The sequence below is a fragment of the Podarcis bocagei genome (assembly GCF_964188305.1).
Source record: "Podarcis bocagei genome assembly, chromosome: 9".
NCBI classification, from domain to species: domain Eukaryota; kingdom Metazoa; phylum Chordata; class Lepidosauria; order Squamata; family Lacertidae; genus Podarcis; species Podarcis bocagei.
Window position 1 is genome coordinate 19296101 of NC_138134.1, and position 20661 is coordinate 19316761.

Here is a 20661-nt window from a genome sequence, read left to right on the forward strand (position 1 = left end):
ACTTCCTTCAAAATTGCATAAAACCATGCATGCATGTTGGGGTTTTGATAATAATAAGCCAGCTTATCTAAATGTAAGCATGAAAGCATGAAAGGTAAATGATTAACCAGCTAATCAATGTTTTCATAACTTGAGAGGCCTTCTGTGGAGAATCCATGAAGACTCTCCTCCCTGGAAGAGAGGGGAGTGGTTGTGGGCGGGAGCCCGAGCTCCGCCCCTAGCAGGGGGCGTTGCCCCCTGCCTCCTCCTCTCACCTGGCTGGCACTCACGCCCCTCGGCAGGCACCCAACCAGGTGCCTCCGAGGGGGCGTGTACAGCAGCCTTTTGCTGCGGCGCCAGCCTCGGCCTCATTCTTCGCCGTCGTCTCGTGGGAATCTCAGTCCAAGTTTGTTTGGGGATTATTGGGATTGGTTTGGTTGTGCATGATGAAGTGATCAAGTGAGTCACATTTAACAAATACAGTTTTTTCCTTATGGTTATTGACCACTTGTCCTACTTCTGGCCTTCCAAAGGCATCTGGTTCACCAATGTGGGAAAGTAAACGCTGGAACAGATAGGGTTTTGGTCTGATCTAGTGGGGCTCTTATTATTATTTTATCCATATGTTTGAAATTATTGCATGCCCATTGTAAACCTGACCTCTGAAGCAGCTGGGAGGACATAAAAGACCCTTTCCGTTTGTTTTGTAAAACTTGAGTGGTTCTCTTCCCTATAAACTGAATTCCTAAAATCTTATGCTGTTGATCCTGATTTAACCACAGTTCTTACAGCATAAAACACATTGGTATAATATTTTGTGGCAGAAAACTCTTTTATGCTAGATGAGGCTCGTGTGTGTGTGGGGGGGGCGCTTAGGTGTACCACTGTTTAATCTAGGCAAGAGGGTTTGGGGTACTTTGTTCTGTGCAGACAGGATATGAAACACTTCTGCTTAGATAACCATACATGCTGAATTCAAGTGACCAAATATTACATGCTCCTGGTGTAGCATTTTTTAAATATTTTGGTGCTAAAAATTCAAATTGTCCCTCTGTCGTTTAATACGTTATTATACAATGTTTACATCTGAAGATGCTTTGGGAACAAAGTGTACCACAAACATGCAGTTTGTTTATGTAACAGAATTTCTATACTGCTGTGCCGTGCTGTTGTGTGTAGTTATTATTTTAGTCCCTTTTAAGCTTTGTTTGTTATTGTTTTATTATTTTAATTGATTATTGGTTGCTTAAAAAACACAGAATATATGAAATAACTGTATTTAAAAATCAGTCAATCAATCAATCAATCAATCAATCAATCCATTCCAGCTCTCAGAGTCCCCGCTGATACCTCACCAGTCCTCACAGACTTAGACTCAGCTGGTAGTATTCTCTCAGTCCCTGTCTGTTTTCTACTCCCATTCTGCATTTCTAGCCTCCTGGAGGAAAGGCTGCCTTTTCCAGGTCACTGTGAAGAGGCAGAAAGGTTGGAAAATGTAGTTCCTAGATCTTCTGGTCTCATTTACAGTCCCATGTGAATTGTTTTGAATGTGTAAAAAGGTAAAGGAACCCCTGACCATTAGGTCCAGTCGTGGCCAACTCTGGGGTTGCGGGGCTCATCTCGCTTCATTGGCCGAGAGAGCCGGCGTACAGCTTCCAGGTCATGTGGCCAGCATGACTAAGCCACTTCTGGCGAACCAGAGCTGCGCACGGAAACGCCATTTACCTTCCCGCCAGAGCGGTACCTATTTATCTACTTGCACTTTGACGTGCATTCGAACTGCTAAGTTGGCAGGAGCAGGGACTGAGCAATGGGAGCTCACCCCGTCGCGGGGATTCGAACCGTCGACCTTCTGATCAGCAAGTCCTAGGCTCTGTGGTTTAAACCACAGCGCCACCCGTGTCCCTGTTTGAATGTGTAGATTGGTACTAAATAATAAGTAATAAAGAAGCCAATTAATAATAGCCAGGAAAGGCATCTTAAGATAATGCCCTTTTATAGCACCTTTATCATTACAGTAATACATCTCTAGTCCCATGAGTCACAGGGATGTGGGTGGCACTGTGGTCTAAACCGCTGAGCCTCTTGGGCTTGCTGATCGGCTGTTCGAATCTGTGCAACGGGGTGAATTCCTGTTCCTCTGTCCCAGCTTCTGCTAGCCTAGCAGTTTAAAGCATACCACTGCAAGTAGATAAATAGGTACCACTGTGGTGTAAGGGTAAACGGTGTTTCCGTGTGCTCTGGCACTTGTCATGGTGTCCCTTTGCGCCAGAAGCGGTTTAGTCATGCTGGCCACATGACCCGGAAAACTGTCTGTGGACAAAAGCCGGCTCCCTCATCCAGAAGCAAAATGAGCGCCACACCCCATACAGTGGTACCTCGGGTTACATATGCTTCAGGTTACACACTCCACTAAGCCACAAATAGTGCTTCAGGTTAAGAACTTTGCTTCAGGATAAGAGCAGAAATCATGCTATGGCGGCGTGGCGGCAGCGGGAAGCCCCATTAGCTAAAGTGGTGCTTCAGGTTAAGAACAGTTTCAGGTTAAGAACGGACCTCCGGAATGAATTAAGTATTTAACCCGAGGTACCACTGTAGTTAGGGGATGCGGGTGGCGCTGTGGGTAAAACCTCAGCACCTAGGACTTGCCGATCGTATGGTCGGCGGTTCGAATCCCCGCGGCGGGGTGAGCTCCCATCATTCGGTCCCAGCTCCTGCCCACCTAGCAGTTCGAAAGCACTCTTAAGTGCAAGTAGATAAATAGGGACCGCTTTATAGCGGGAAGGTAAACGGCGTTTCCGTGTGCTGTGCTGGTGCAGGCTCGCCAGAGCAGCTTTTTCACGCTGGCCACGTGACCCAGAAGTGTCTCCAGACAGTGCTGGCCCCCGGCCTCTTAAGCGAGATGGGTGCGCAACCCCAGAGTCGGTCACGACTGGCCTGTACGGGCAGGGGTACCTTTACCTTTACCTTTTACCACTGTAGTTGCCTTTGACTGGGCTTAATCTCCAGGGGTCCTTTACCTTTCTAATTTTTTTAAAAAAGTGATTTTGTGATGCCTATTCTGAATTATCCTTTCCTTGGAAGTATTAAGGAACAATCTTTAAAAATGCATATTTTAAAGGCACGTGAACATGGGAGTTTTTTTTTTTCCTTGAGGAAAATCAGGTTAGGTGACTGAGAGGTGAATCTGCAAAACTTTTTTTCTTAAGGTTGGTGAAAGAAATGTATGAAAAATGTTGGAGTGGGGGGGCAGTACTTCCAGGTGCCTCTCATTTGCTATGGGTGTGGTCTGTGAAACTGTATGATGAATGACTTGAAAGTCTGAAACGGTCTGCCTTCTTAGTACATTGAGCTGACTTTTCCCTGTGAAGTGACACCTTGATACAAAGTTTCCACAGTGCCTGACTTTTGTACATTTTAAGAAGAAACAGTATAAACAGTATACTGGGCAACTGTGGCAATTGGAAGCTATAAGACTTTAGTAACATTGATTTTGACTGGGTTAATCTCCTTTCTTTCTACATCTTGGATGGTCTCCTTTGTTCATGTATTTTGAAATTTCCTTCTATGGCCATTTTGATTTGCTCCCTCTAGAGGATAAAGTGAAGTCCAGCACGGCCTAAGACAGTGGAATTTTCCAAGGGAGAATAAATCCCGTGGGAATTGACCTTGACATGAGTGGGCCACAAGAAGAGATAACTACAAGAGCCAAGACCAAGCAACAACAACAGCAACAGCTGCAGCTGCAACAAGCAAAGAGAAGAGGTTCGATCTTAGGCGTAACAGCCGGACTAGCTGGAACAACAGGACAGGACAAAGGAGCAGCCGTTTCTATGGAAGCTGTGACAGAAGCTTTGCTTAAGATAAACCAGACTCTGGAGTCTTTGACAAAACAGACTTCAGAGAACACACAAAAATTAACAGAAATATCAACAAGATTAAACCAGAATACAGAATCTATAAATAAATTGGTCGAGGAAAATGCCACCACGCGTCAAATTGCCGAAGAGGCCAAAGCCACAGCTGGAGAGACGCAGGAGAAATTAGAGCCACTTGCCAAGAAGGTCTATGAGCATGATGCAACCTTGGCCTTGTGGGAGTTACAGAGGAAAGAGAGAAACTTAAAATTAAGACTGATTCCGGAGAATGAAAGTGACAACCTTGTGGAATATTTGACACGGGAGTTTGCGGATTGCTGGGACTTGGAGGAAGACGATTTTAAAATCACAACTGCCTTTAGACTCGGCAAAAAGCAAGATAGAAAGACACCAAGAGATTGTTTGATCACACTCAGATCTAAGGAGGAAAGAGATAAAATTTTAGGACTACACTTTGGAAAAGCCCTCCAAATTGGAAATTCAGCAGTACAGATCTTTAAAGACATACCAAAATATATCTTGGACTTAAGAAACTTCTACAAGGATTTGGTGCTTTTGTTAAAGAAAAATCAGATCCGCTTCAGGTGGGAATTCCCACAAGGACTGTCATTCGACTACAAGGCAAAGAAAGTGAAAATAAAGACAATTCAAGATAAAGACAAATTTCTGGCAAGATATCAGGAGGACCTACAGAAGGGGACTGTGGACGTACTTGCAGAACAGAGGAGAGCACTGGATATCCTGAATCTCTCGTTTGGACAAAAACCACCACCGTCAGAAGAAGAGCAACAACTTGGAGCTGTTGGAGGAGCCTTAAGAAAATAACAAGATGGCTCTGCAATTCCTTAGTTGGAATTGTAATGGACTGAATGGGCCTTTGAAGAGAAGACAAGTATTTCATATTTTGAACAGAGAACAATTGGATTTGATATGTTTACAAGAAACTCACATAACTAGAGCCCACAGGAGATTACTCACAAATAAAAGGTTAGGACAAGAATTTGTCTCATCAGACAAAGTTAAGAAGAGGGGAGTGGTAATATATGTGAAGGAGAAATGGGCTCCAAAAATGATATTTAAAGATGAACAAGGGAGATATCTGGCTGTGGAGATACAAGTACAAGGAGAAAAACTTTTAGTTGTTGGAATTTATGCACCAAATGAAGGCAAATCTGACTTCTTTAAGGGACTTCATGAAACTTTGACGGACTATCTGGATTATAATATGATAATCATGGGAGACATGAATGGCGTGGTCTCCACTAATATGGACAAGGCACAAAGACTAACAGTCACTAAAGAAGGGAGACTCCCCAAGACTTTTTTCGAAATGACAGAAAACATGGACTTGATAGACATTTGGAGAACAAGGAACCCTCTGGAGAGAGAGGGAACCTTCTTCTCCCAAGCAATGATGACCTGGACCAGAATTGACCAAATCTGGGTTACCAGTGGATTGGCTCCAAAGATTAAGAAAGTGGAAATCTGCCCAAAAACTTGCTCCGACCATAACGCCGTGAAGATGGAGATGAAACTCACAATAACCGGTCAATTTAGATGGAGAATGAATGACACCCTCTTTCGAGATAAGGAGATTCTCACGAAGGCCCAAAAGACCTTAAAAGACTATTTTGAAATAAATTTGAGGACTGACGTGGAGAAAAGAGTGATCTGGGACGCAAGTAAAGCTGTTATGAGAGGATTTTTGATTCAACAAAATTCAATAAAGAGGAAAAAACAAAATGAGAAAAAAGAGAAGATCTTGGAAATGATAAAGGAAGGAGAGAGGAAATTAAGAACAAAACCAAAGTCTCAGGACATTTTAAGAGAGATTAAGTTATATCAAACTCAATATATGGAATTGATGAACCAAGAGATTGAATGGAAGATAAAGCAAATGAAACAAAAGACTTTTGAATCAGCAAATAAATGCGGTAAACTTTTGGCATGGCAATTGAAGAAAAGGCAGAAACTAAATACAGTTACAAGCCTAGAGGTTGATGGAAAGAGTATATCTAAACCTAATGAAATTAGAAATTGCTTTCTAAGTTACTTCAAAAAACTTTACACCCAAGGCCCGCAAAATGAAGAAGATATAGACAAATTCCTTGGAAGATATGGATTACAAAATATCTCTCAGCAAAGTAAGATGGACTTGAACCAGAGAATCTCAGAACAAGAGGTAGAGGCTGCCATTCAGAATACGCAATTGGGCAAATCTCCGGGACCAGATGGACTGACTTCTAGATACTACAAATCGTTGAAGGAATGGTTGATTCAACCATTAAGAGAAGTTTGTAATGAGATCCTTGAAGGAAAAAGGGCACCTGAATCGTGGAAAGAGGCATATATCTCACTCATACCAAAGTCAGAGACTGAAAAGACCCAACTCAAGAACTACCGCCCGATATCACTCCTTAATGTGGATTACAAAATTTTTGCAGACATTTTGGCAAAAAGATTTAAAAGAGTTTTGATGGAGAAGATTCATAAAGACCAAGCAGGCTTTCTCCCTAAAAGACACCTAGCGGACAATGTAAGGAATGTAATAGACATTTTGGAAAAGCTGGAGGTGAATATAAACACTAAAGCAGTATTGATCTTTGTGGACGCGGAGAAAGCCTTTGATAATATCTCTTGGAGTTTTATGAGGAAGAATCTTCATGGGATGGGGGTAGGCCAGGGTTTTGAGAATGGTATGGCTGCAATATATTCCGAACAAAAAGCTAAGCTGATTGTAAATAATGTTGTGACTGAGGAACTTAAGATAGAAAAAGGAACTCGGCAGGGGTGCCCAATTTCCCCATTACTTTTCATTTCGGTTCTGGAGGTGTTGCTGAATATGATAAGAAATGACCAGCAGGTCAAAGGTGTGCAGGTCGGAGCTAAACACTACAAGTTAAGAGCGTATGCAGATGACCTAGTATTGACTTTGCAAGAGCCAAACACTAGTACGAAAAGGGTTTTAGAAATAATTCAACAATTTGGCCAGGTGGCTGGATTTAAGTTGAATAAGCAAAAAACTAAAGTCTTAGGGAAAAACCTAACAGATATGGAAAAGGAGAAGTTTCAGGAGGAAACAGGTTTGACAGTGGTTAAGAAAGTCAAATACCTAGGGGTTTATTTAACACCTAAGAATGTTAATTTGTATAAGGACAATTATGAAAAATGTTGGTCAGAGATTAAAAAAGATCTAGAAATATGGTCAAATCTGAAACTGTCAATGTTAGGTCGAATTGCAGTAATTAAAATGAATGTATTGCCTAGAATGTTATTTTTGTTTCAGACCTTGCAGATTCTTGATAAGATGGAATGTTTTAAGAGGTGGCACAAAGACATTTCGAAATTTGTCTGGCAGGGCAAAAAGCCCCGAATTAAATTCAAAATACTGACTGACGCTAAAGAAAGAGGGGGTTTCGCCCTGCCGGACCTAAAATTGTACTATGAGGCAGCAGCGTTTTGCTGGCTGAAAGAATGGATGCTCCTCGAGAATACAGATATCTTGGATCTGGAAGGCTTCAATAATGCTTTTGGTTGGCATGCATATCTTTGGTATGACAAGGTTAACAGTACCTTTAAAAATCACATTGTTAGAAAAGCATTATTTAATGTCTGGATAAGATACAAAGACTTATTGGAAAATAAAACCCCTAGATGGGTGTCACCAGTGGAGGCTAAAGCAGTGAAGAAACTCAATATGGAGGTCGGATGGCCGAAGTATTGGGAAATTTTAGAACAGGATGGAGACAAGGTTAAACTACAAAGTCAGGAGAAATTGAAGCACAAAGTAGAAAATTGGTTTCAATATCGCCAAATAATGGAAATTTTTAAACAGGATAGGAAAATCGGTTTCCAAGTGGAGAAATCAAAACTAGAGACCGAATTGCTAGAACCCAATACTAAGAATTTATCTAGAATGTATAACTTGCTGTTGAAATGGAACACACAGGATGAAACAGTTAAATCTGCTATGATTAAGTGGGCGCAGGATGTTGGACACAACATTATGTCAGATGACTGGGAATGGTTATGGAACACCGGTATCAAATTTACGGCATGTAATGCCTTAAAGGAAAACATTATGAAAATGGTATACAGGTGGTACATGACCCCAGTCAAGCTGGCAAAAATCTATCATTTGCCCGATAATAAATGTTGGAAATGTAAAGAGACTGAAGGTACTTTTTACCACCTTTGGTGGACATGCCCGAAGATAAAGGCCTTCTGGGAAATGATCTATAATGAAATGAAAAAGGTACTTAAATGTACATTTTCCAAAAAACCAGAGGCCTTTCTCTTGGGCATTGTCGGCCAATTGGTGACAAAGAAAGATAGAAATTTCTTTATGTATGCCACAACAGCAGCAAGAATACTCATCGCAAAGTATTGGAAGACACAAGATTTACCTACTCTGGAAGAATGGCAGATGAAAGTGATGGACTATATGACACTGGCAGAGATGACAGGCAGAATCCGTGACCAACGTAAAGAGATGGTGGAAGAAGAATGGAAAAAATTTAAGAGCTATCTTAAGGACTACTACAAACTCAACGAATGTTAAAATGTTGTGGTTGCTAGAAGTAACAGGGTACAGGGATACAAGGTTAGATAATAAAGGAGGACTAAGATGACAGAGATTAGAAAGTAACAACTGGGAGTTGCTAGTTCAAATATGGACACTGGGATGCAGAGAGGGGGGGTATGGGGAAGTCCAAGAAAAGAGGTTTATGAAAATATCTTTGAAAGCATTTTGTATGTTTGTTTTGTTTTGTGTTTGTTTGTTCTTTTTAAAAAAATGCTGTAAAACCAATAAAAATTTATTAAAAAAAAAAAAAGAAACTGTATGATGAATGGTGGAATTTGTTGCTGTATGTGAGTTGACCTGGCTTATGGATTTACTTATTTTGCATGTTTTCTTAACTGCTGCTAAGACATTCATCAAAAGAGAGAATAGAAGAATGTTTTAGTGGTATGCCATCTTCTCAGAAATATCAAGGAAGAAGAAAAATGTGTTTTGTATTTTGACGATTTCTAACAGTGCAGGCTCTAAATGCTGCATTTGTAGAGTTTTAACTGAGCAAAGCTCTCATAGGTATTGAAGGTGTGTGGATCAAAGCATGCTCTGCATGGGCTATACTGTCTATATTATATTGCTGACTTCCTGCACCTTGTGTAATGAATAAATAGTACAGCAACCTGTAATTTAGTCTGCTATGGTAAAACAACAACTGATTTACCAAATGCATGTGAAGCATGATATTCATGTACATGTGGATGTTCTCAAAAATCACCCAAAGGTGTCTTAAATGTCAGCCACTAAGAGTTTTATCAACTGTGCTTTGTACCAGAGGTTCTGGGGCACTTAAAATCAGTTATTTTAGACATGTTAGCTAAATGCGTTCCAATTCTTTTGCAAATTTAGCTGCACTAAATTAGCTCCTATTCAAATATAGTCATTTGCAACCATGCTACTCCCAGCAGCAATGGTCAACACACTTTCCCATCTAAATTCCAGTGTAGATAGAATGCAGAACCTCATTTGCATTGTAGAACAACAGGGTCTGTGCTAGAGGCCTTGCATCATAAATTATATTGCAATGCAGATGTGCATCTGCTTCCATTCTGCATGCAGTTTCTACTCCAGAAAAAAGAAAACACCATGTGGAAATTACTCCTGCATGAATAGCTTCCCTACTGGGTTTCAGTGGGATTCATTTCATTCTCTGAATGTTACCAATTGCTTAGCAGTGTGTTAAGTTTTCCAAAACTATTATTCCAAAACCAGTACATTATAATGTGTACTACTACAACTAGTCTGAATTACATCAGCCTACAGTTGCTTTTAATAGTTTATCTGTTTATTCTTAAGCTCAAACTGCACAATATATGGAATTATTTCCTTTTTTTTAATCCAAAGCACACCAGCCTTTGCTGAGCACAAGGGCACTTGAAGAGAAATCTGTTTCCCCTCAGCTCAGAATTGCCCTCCAGGTGGTAAATATGCCAGATAAATGCATGATAAAAAAGCTCTTTTTTCATTCATGAAAGAAAGATTCAGGGTCTTCTGCTCACACACAGCCTTGCCCAGGTTGCTTTGTTTTTAAAAAACTGTGGAGGAAAGAATCACAAAACTTGCTCTCTGTGCACTTTGATCCAAAGCCTTATACTTCATATTTCTACGCATCTCATGTACTATATGAAAAAGAAATTGTGGTGTTTAAATATGAAAGTGGCAGATACAAAAGCAGCATCTAAGAAGCAGCTTTCCCCACATGTGTCCATTCCAGCACTTTGATCTGCAGAACTGGCACCGTTACAGATGCCACATAATACTTGTTCTGAAGTTGTAGGACAATATGCATCTGAGTTGCTGCCTTCTGTAAAATGTTATGTTGCTTCTAGTGTAACTCTCTCTTTTTACACTACATAACATTTCTCTTTGACGCACCCCTTTCTCAAAACCAATTTGTCATATTATCCTAGACTATATATACCAGCATTCCCATATTTCATGTCTTACTGGTCAAACTTACTCATGACAACCACAGTAATCCCAATGGGACTGTTCTCCTCTGTAGCAGTTTATCGCATTATGAACATGGACCCTAAGAAACATAGATTCCCAGAGTCCCTGGCACCTGGCTGAGATGTGGACGAAAAGTGAGGACGGAAGGCTGGTGCCGCAGCAATTTGGGCTGCTAAACACCCCCCCTCGCAGGCACCTGGTTGCAGCCAGGTGACTAACACCCCCTGCTTGAGGCGGAGTCTGGCTCCCGACCACAACCACTCCCCTCTCTTGCAGGAGGAGAGTCTTTGCCGTTTCTGGTGCGAGGGGGAAATGGAGTTCTTCAAGAAAGGCCTCCTGCAGGGCTTTACATTGTCCTTGTCACTGCCATGCCTGTTTTGGGTGGAAGGGAAAGAAACAGCTGGGGAGGGGGCTTCTGTTGATGTCTGTGAACTCATTACTAGAAGGCCAGAACTTCATTGGAGGTTAGGTTCAGCTTGTAATGACTTTGGATGGAGTACAAACTTTTTAAGTTCCCCTAATTCCAAACTTCAGAAATGAAGAGTAGAAGAAAACAAACTATACCACGCTAACTGCAGGCAATAAACAGTTCACCATGTGCAATATGCTAGATCGCTCTTGCAGAACTAATTATTTAATATGTCAGAGAAATGTATGATCAATAAGCCATGAAGTCAATAACATCCAAAGGGAGGACCTGAATCTTGTTCATTCCACCAGTTCTGCTCAGAATATTTCCATTTGGCTGCTCTGACATACAAGCCTTGCCAAAATATCACTTTTGTTCATTAATCTGCAGTGTGCTTGGTAAAAGCTTAGTACCTGTTTTAAATCATTCTAAAATAAATCTAGCTGAAACTGAGAAATAGATTTTGATCAGCTGCAGAGTGTAGTGGTGCCCCTTAAGGAACTTGGAGGATTTTAAGAAGTATTTTCTGCAGAAGTAAATTTATTATTATATCAGCTGAGGAGGAGCACTGTTTGGAAAAAATTGCTTGCTACAGATATATATCAAGTCTCGTGTCATTAATTTTGACCTAAAAATTGAAATTTATAGGGCGAAAAAGAGTGTTTGTTTGTTTATTTATGCAATCAAGCATCTAAAACAACCTATTCTGCAGTCAGTGTTGACTGTAGTTATGAAGACTGTGTCAAAACAGATTACATTTACTTCCCTTGATTTCTCATCACTTGATTATTCAATATTTGGGGTTGGTTCACACATGTCCATTCATTTGCATGGGCCATCTCAGATCTAACAGTACAGCTAGAACTTCAAATGTCCTCAAATGCTGTATTTTTCAATGGAGCTGAGAAACATTCAACAACCAGTTATCAAATGTAGAAAAATCAAGTGATGTACATGCATGTGTGAACGAGGGCTTGATTATTCATACCTGAATGTGTGAACAGAATCCATGGAAAAGCACTGAATTTGAGGGGTTGTGATTGTTTTGCCACAACATATGATCTGTGATTACTCAGTTCATACATGCAAGACAGCCAAGGACATATCCTTCAACATTTCTCCAATGAAAATAGGGAAGTCCCATTCCAAAATGATAATTTTACTATTTATACCCCACACATCTTACTTGGTTGCCTCAGCCACTCTGGGCAGCTTCTAACATACAAAAAAAAAAAAACAGAATAAAACATTAAACATTTTAAAAAACCACTTCCCTATACAAGATTGCCTTCAGATGGCTCGGGGGTTGGATAATTCCATACCCTCCAACATTCTCCAGTGAAAATAGGGACATCCTAAGGAAAAGTGGGGCATTCTAGGATCAAATCAGAAACCAGGACAGCTTCTCTAAATCAGGGACGTCTCTGGAAAATAGGGACACTTGGAGGGTCTACAATGATGGTTTTCAATACATCAATAGGTATGTGTGAATCAGCCCTTTACAGGGCAATTCTAATCCATTTTCAGTTGCCTGTTCAGCAGGTACAGAGGATGGTTTCAGATATTGTACTCAACTAGTTGGAAAGGAACCACCAGTGATTTGGCATCTCCTCATGGGATGCATATGCATCTCCAGCTCTTTGGATTGTGTAACAGCTGACAGAGGAAGTGTGAATTACTCATGCTTCCTTTCTCATTGCTTTAGTGGAGTGTCGCAAATCCACCCAGACAATTAGCCTTTCCGTCATAACCCTGAAGCTTTTCTCATCATGGGAAGTGATGTTGGTGATAAGCGTGAAAACAGAAATCGCTGTTCATTGAAGTTGTAGTTTGTGCTGCTGCCTGAGTTTCCTATTCCAGTGGTGCACTCTTCACAGAAGCAGACTCCCTGGACCTGTTAAATGCATAAATTAAATGCTACTCTGAGCTCTGTGGGAAGGAAGGGAAGGATATATAGATTTAATAGATACAAACAAGTACATGGCTAGTTGTAACATTCTTAAAAATATATTATCAGGTTCTAGATATTGTTAAGTGAGTAGATGTTTTTTAGTTCATTAATCATCTCTCTTCTAACCATTGAATTATTTGATTGGTTATGTTTAAATAATCACCCAAAACTCCATATGGAAGATCACTTACAATTAAATAAACAAAAAGCAGTATTTAATAACATTTGCTTTTTCATAGCTTATTTCACTTACATATCAGGGCTAAGATGGCCTTGTAAAAATATACAAGTGTTCCTCTAAGTCTTAAATGCACCAATAAAAATTGGCCCTTACTAATTGATTCATTAATTAAGTTTAATTAAAATTGCAGTGTCACAGTGTGAATAATATCAACAGCAACAACGATACAGTGGTACCTCGGGTTAAGTACTTAATTTGTTCCGGAGGTACCTCAGGGTAAGAATGGTTTCAGGTTAAGAGCGGACCTCTGGAATGAATGAATTAAGTACGTAACCAGAGGTACCACTGTAAAACCATAAAAAACTAAAGAAATACAGCAGACACTACAGTCACCCACAATATAATACCACATATTTAAAAACGGAGAGGCCCAGACTGCAAAACTTATTTAAAAGGTCTCAGTAGAGTTCTATTACTGAAAGAGTTTTCTCCCTGATGATTACCCACCTCATTTCATTCAGTGTGGCCATGTGGAACAGGGCCTCCAAGGAGGATTTTAAGGTCTGAGTAGGTACATATTGGAGGAAGCAGTCTTTCAGGTAAGGGCAGTTGGCAGTGGGGTGCTGGTGAAGCAGTGGCTGTGGTGTATAAGGGCAGCCAGTGGCAGGATGGTGCATTATGTCAATGCAAACCCACATTTGCCACCAAAACCGCTATCAGCAGGTTGCCAACCAGAGCTCCTAAATGAGTGCATATATTGGATACAAAGTTTGCAAACACACATTTGTTGTATTCCTGTTTTCTGTATTTTGTACAGCTAAAACTGCAGTGTGAAAAGTGGCACTAATAGGTCTTTCTTAATCCTAGCCAAGAACCTGGCATAGTTGAACGTAGGCTAGGCATAGGTCCTATTTCCCCCCCTTTCACTGGGAGCAGCTTCCTTAATCGCTATCATGGCCATAAACATTTTACATTCCAAATACCCCACCATGACAATCATCTGGTCCAAGTTGATGAGTGAGGCCTCAGGCCCACCTGAGTAAATAGAGAGCAAAGGAAAGGGGACAGAGTGATGTGGTGGATAGTGTAGGCCCGTGACAGAAGGCTGGGTACACACCCTGAAATCATACATAATGATGGGACCGTGTTCAAACCAGATGATGAGCACTTAATTTGCAACCGGCAATGGCTTGTTGGATTGGTTGCAGGTGGAGTAAGTTTGGTGGTGAGTTGTCGGAGCTAACCAACTTGAGTGGCAGAACAGGCTTTGGCTGAAGCAAGAGAGGCAGCCGGGAGGTGGGCCCACCTACCCTGCTCAACGGGGAAATCTCCCTGAGGGATCTTAGAGGGAGGCACTTTTTTCCAGACACCCAGCTCAGAGGCTGAAGGGCCACGGTGCCTATACTAGCTATCAAATGGGTTTTATGGATGCGGTTCACGTCATAGGCAGACCCCTAAATTTGGTTAACTCCAATTCATCTGCTAGCTGGTGGATCGTTGGATCCATGTCCAATGCCTTCACCAAAACTTTGCATCTGTAATCAATAAAGTAGTGGCCAACTTAAATCTGACACATGCCTCCTGGTATTGATTTATTGCCTGTGCTCCCCACCACGGCTCCATTGCACCTGGGCCCACAACTTCTTTTATCAACAAAATGATTCCGTATTCTGGAGTGGTGTGGAAATTATTTAGCATGACTTTATTATGCTCTATTGAAAATTCAACTTTGACATCTGCCTGACAAAATATATTAAGAGAAATCTTTTAAGGATTTTTTTTTAAAGACTGGATCTCATTGCCCCTTCCAGGTGTGAATTAACTGATTTGGGGGATCACAAAGGGAGAATGAATAATTTAGTGAAATGTTAGTACCTGATGAATCAATAGCATCCCTTAGGGCTTAAGTGTTTGCACGAATAGCCTTGTAATAGAGAGCTTTGAATACAGAAGGAAAATTTAGTTACCCAAAACCCAAAGGGATGCAGAAACTGGACTTGCTGACTTGCCAGATCTGATTATTTGCTTCTGAGCCTTTTTAAAAAGAGATTCTGGATTTCAATACAATCTGAGATATTCTTCTATCTGAATAGTTCCCTTGATCAGCTTAAGGGGGGAAGCATTGCTCTCTATGAATATGCCTGATAATATCTTATTAGAAAAGCAGTGGGAATTAGATTGACAGACACATAATGGGTAAGGGAAGAATGGCCAGGAAGAAGAAATCCATGGAGACCACAAACACTGAATGCAGTCATTAACATTATAACAAAACAGTAATGCATTAGACAGATGTAAAGAAAAATGAGCTATGCTTTGAGCCACTAGAGAGAACTCTTGCAATTTCCATTTCCAAGTCTCATTTCTTCTTCTGGAAGTCAGACATATTCTCTGTAATAATATAATAAAATGTTATCTGGTCCAACTTTGGAAAAATCTCTCCCTGAAGCATATGCAGAAGTAGGATATAATTCAATTGCCTGTTTGAGAGCTGTCTTAGAAATTACTTATCCCATTTGAAGGCCACAGAAAAACCCTTACTTGTGCCAACCCTGTGTACAGGGAGGATAATGTTTAAAAGCACTTTACATATAGCCTCTGCCTGCCTATGCTGAAAGCATCTGGTGGTAATGGCTCTGGTGTCCAAATACCCTATATACTAAGCAGTGAGCACATGGTAATGATGAGCTTTCAGCTTTAGCAACAATAAGGGTTTTCCATGGAGTGCACATGGAATACATTTCCTCTGCAACTGAGGCATCCTTTTTCTTTCCATTAAAAAGTTTCAGATTCTAATATCAACAAATGTACTAAGCTACCTTCAATGTGTGTTTATTTCAGGGGGCCACCTGTGACAGAAATCGTCCCAAAGTATGAGCAGCCACCATATGAGAAATGGCTAAATCTACACTCTGACTGGGAGACAAAAAATATATCCACATTGCAGGCCCTTTTGGTGAAAGGGTGAGAAATAGCTGTGCTTCTATTGTAGATAGAGTGAAAATGAAATTATGCTTTAAAAACGGTAATTTTTTTCAAACCAGAAACTTTGGGGATTTAGATGTTGACACTTGGTATTTTGAATGCCTGTATAAAATTTCAAATTTCACACTGAAGGATTCAAATTCATAGTTTATTAGTTCATGTCAGAAATGTGACCTTTCACATTCCTTTTAACACTTAAACACTTTGTATACAAAGCCACCTGAAAGTTTTATAAGCAGATTCCAAAATCTCTTTGACAGTGATAAAACTAATGTAGGGATGTTTGCCAGATCAAACTCACGTAATCTGCTGGTATAAATTAAATACAAAAATATTGCTTCTAAAAATCAAGAGCTCTCCAATTTTGAAGTACTTTGTTTAATGAGATAGGAAGACGATTGGTGCCTGTAAGAGAAATTCAGTGGATAAATGATCCATGTGCTTATATAAACAGGTGGAGTGTATGTGTAAAAACCCTGTTCTTCACAAAAGTTTTGTATCTCTGTCTGTAGGTTGCCATGCAGAAGCAGGAGTATGGTTTCCCTTCTCTGCACCAAAGAAGGTAAGCTACATAACTTATCTAACTATGAAGAAGGAAATTGGGTAGGTAACTTGGAAATCACCAACATGTCCCACTGATTTCTAAGAATACACATGGCTGCTTAAGAGTCGAGGAATTTCCTTGAAAGATCCACCTAGACCAACATCTGGCTTAATGCAGTGGGAAACAGATTCCTCCCAAGAAGCCCACAATTAGGGTTTAAAGGGAACAGGGTATATCCAATGGACCCATTGAAATCAGTAGGCTTAAGTTGGTCAAGTCTACTGATTTCAGTGGGTCTGCTCAGACTATGACTTGGTTGGATACAACCCATGAGGAAGCTCTGCTGTGACTCCCTAGAAACTTGCATTCAGTGACTTAGTGCCCATGTGTCCCATATGACCATCATTACTAATAGCCATTGACTAGTGGGACCTACAACAAAATGCTGCAATGTAGAGTGCTCCTCTTCTTCAGCCATACCTGCTTCTTAGATGCTTCATTCTGTTCCCACTCCCTGTTGGTTAATATCCTTGATTAATTTGCTGTTGATATTTACGGACACCTCTCACTTCCATCCCTTGGGACATCTAAAATCAGCATTTCATTGTGAACCAAAAAATGACCTACCCTGACAATGTGATGACTCCCTCTGTTTCTAAATATCTTCTTCCACTATTCTTTTCCATTCTGCCTCCTCCTAAGTTTTCAGTTTCACCCCCTCAGGCAGAATTCTGTGTCACTGAGCACACTTGGTTCTCATTATTGTGTGTTGGGGGTTCCTTCCTTAATGTTTTTTGTGTTTCTGAAAACTGAGGTTACCCCAAGTCTACTGAGACCTTGTTGTGCATGGGTGGAGTAATTTTGGCTTCATAAATAGTTTGACAAAAGACACATAATATTTGTCAATTGACATACTTTGGGAGTTTGCAGACCTTGGGGCTTAATTGAGATAGTTACCCCCCCCCCCAAAAAGGGAGCAAAGTATATGGTGTTTACAGAGATAAATGATCTAGCGTTAAGGGTGAGCACTAAAGTGACTAATTCTGAAGATGACACCACACTACCAAATTATTTCACTGTATTTCAGGTGGTACACATGGGTGTGCCAGGATTTGTGTTAGGGGAGCAGAACCTCAGTATTTTTATTGATTTAAATGATTGGGGGGGGAAGCTGCCCCCCACCTCCCTTGGCTACGTCCATGGTCCAGAATCCAAATACCTGGGAAGTACAAGAAACAAGGTCCAGAAACAGTCTGATGTCTAAGCATGATGTGTGTGTATTCTAGTGAGCACCTAAGTGGCAGGGAAACGCAAATCAGGGAACTGATGAAAATATGTTGTTCCGGCACACTGTGCTTGCAGCTGAACTGGGTGTTCCCTATATAGAACACAGCTGCAAGCCGTCTGCATGCAGATTTGGTCTACTCATGAGGAGTAGCTTATTCATAAGTCTTCATTTTACTGCTGAGGAGTCCTTGTTCCTCAGATGGGCTCTTCAGCATATTGTGGCCAACTGAATATTCTGGTCCTTAGCAGCAAAATGCTTCATATGTTTCTTAACAGACTGTGGCCGTCGCCCTGCAGCTCGCATGAGCAAGAGGATCCTTGGTGGCAGGACCAGTCGCCCAGGACGATGGCCTTGGCAGTGCTCCCTGCAGAGTGAGCCAAGTGGGCATATATGTGGCTGTGTCCTCATTGCAAAGAAATGGGTCTTGACTGTGGCACACTGCTTTGAAGGGTGAGTGGTGCTGAGAATGCTTTGTTAGAAGCACATAAATCATTCCTAAACTGGTGTTGCACAATGTTCAGCAAGCCCATGGATTAAATCCTTTGGGCTGGAAGAGGTAATACAAATGTTAGGTAAAAGGTAAAGGGGACCCCTGACCATTAGGTCTAGTCGTGACCGACTCTGGGGTTGCGGCGCTCATCTCACTTTACTGACCGAGGGAGCTGGCGTACAGCTTCTGGGCCATGTGGCCAGCATGACTAAGCTGCTTCTGGCGAACCAGAGCAGCGCACGGAAACGCCATTTACCTTCCTGCCGGAGTGGTACTTATTTATCTACTTGCACTTTGATGTGCTTTCGAATGGCTAGGTTGGCAGGAGCAGGGACCGAGCAACGGGAGCTCACCCCGTCGCAGGGATTCGAATTGCCGACCTTCTGATCGGAAAGTCCTAGGCTCTGTGGTTTAGACCCCAGCACCACCCGCGTCCCTTGAATGCTTTGTTAGAGGCACATATGTCATTCCTAAACTGGTGTTGCACAATGTTCATCGGTCACATGGATTAAACCCTGTGGGCTGGAAGAGGTAATACAAATGTTACACTGATTTTATTGAAAACTGCTTTTCTCCGGTGACTAATCCCAGCTTGCATTTAGAAGCATTTCCTCATGGGTAACTTTCCAGGGCTGGTATGTGAGTGTGGTGAGTGGAACTAACGTCAAAAAGTGGGTGGAGCAGCAAATATGTCTTCTAGCTTGTACAGTAACCCAAACTGTAGGAAGAGGGAGATTTACTATCCCCCTATTAATTCCTGAATTATAAATCCAGTACAGTTATGATTGCCCCTCACACTCAGAAACATCACATGCTGACTATCATTTATAAACATCACTTTGAAACGCAGCACTCATAATATGATGTCTGAGATTTTTTAAATGCATGGTTAGTTTGCTGTTATTAGATAACACTTTCACAACATGACTTTTTATTGGCCCAAGGATATGCATTTAAAATTGAAAAGTCTTTCCTTGTTTGGGCTCAGGGGATTGAAAAATGGAACAAATCTCTGAGGAGATAAATATCTTTACGATTTGACTTTCCAGCCTCTGCATGCCATGTTATTAATAGCCTTTGTGTCAAAATCAAACACTTTAAAGGCATTTGAAACACTAGTTCTGTTTGCGGATGGACAAGCAGTCCATTAATATGTTTGTCTCAGTATTGCCTGCATCTCAAACTCTGTAGATACCAATGATTTATTCAACTTGTGTGGCATCTGCTGTGTAAATGCTTTTTTTAAAAAAGAGAGGAGAGAGAAGTTACAGAATCTATAATAGAGCAATTTCTGTATCTGTTCATAGTTCTTTCCTTTTCCACTTCTGCTCTTTCTCTTGTCTCCCATTTCTAAGTTTAGCCATGCTGTTGCACACACTTATTTCCCTTCATTATACCAATTAGGCTCCGCTTGCTTGCCTGACATTTCTCTCTATCTCCCTTTTATCCATATTTGGTACATTTTAATCTCACATTATAACTGAGTTGCTGGTTTGATTTGAATACTGTTTCATTCAGTCCTTCTTCATTCTGTAGCAATCTGCATAATAATCAGTATTTCTTCTTCATTGTTTTACAGAATAGTGCATTCTTTTGTTCTCTGGTCTGTTGTCTCAATACTATTCCCCCTATATATTATTGTGCAGTGTAATCTCCTCATAGTGCACTGTGACTCAGAGTTAAGGATCTGGAAACATTCTAGAAGGAAAGATTATGTCCTCAAGTGGAACATGGGCAAGGGTTATACAGTTATGCTGTACTATGATCAACACTATTGAAAGCCTGCCAAAATGTCTAGAAGAATCAACACTCCCATAGTAATTCTCACATCATAGATTAGTCCACATAGTGCACAAGGCAGTTTTAATGCCATAACTAGGCCTGGACCCTGATTGAAGTAGATCTAAGAAATCTGCTTATTCCAAGAATGTCAGCATTTGAAGTTGCTTCTTTGGAAAGAGATAAATTCAGAACTAACGGCATATATTATTTCTTTCCTCTTCACAAGGAGAGAAAGCCCTGCTGTGTGGAAAGTGGTGTTTGGCATCAACAACTTGGATCATCCTTCAGTCTTCATGCAGACCCGCATGGTGAAGACTATTATTCTGCACCCCCGTTATAACCGTGCTGTTGTGGATTATGATATAAGCATTGTGGAACTCAATGAAGACATCAATGAGACAAGCTATGTACGGCCAATCTGTCTACCCAGCAGGGAGCGGCTAGTTGAGCCAGATACCTATTGCTACATCACCGGTTGGGGACACATGGGCAACAAAAGTAAGACTAATGTTTTCCATATTTAAACACAAATCTGTTTATCTTCCATTGACTTCTGTTAGTTATCTTAGTGGAAATTTTACTGTTTCAACACTAATGACGAATCTTTGCTGTGTATTATGGAATATTAGAATGCACAATATAAACCCA

At 40.9% G+C, this 20661-nt stretch overlaps 1 protein-coding gene across 5 annotated transcripts in view; it reads left to right on the top strand.

The window, feature by feature from the left end:
• Positions 1–20661, top strand: part of CORIN (corin, serine peptidase) — a 118467-nt gene that overhangs the window by 89791 nt on the left and 8015 nt on the right. For all 5 annotated transcript variants that reach the window (XM_081208743.1, XM_081208742.1, XM_081208746.1 and 2 more), the window contains exons 17-20: positions 15766–15888; positions 16422–16471; positions 18017–18191; positions 20240–20511. In XM_081208743.1, the coding sequence (XP_081064869.1) occupies positions 15766–15888; positions 16422–16471; positions 18017–18191; positions 20240–20511 (620 nt within the window). The remainder of the gene's footprint in view (positions 1–15765; positions 15889–16421; positions 16472–18016; positions 18192–20239; positions 20512–20661) is intronic.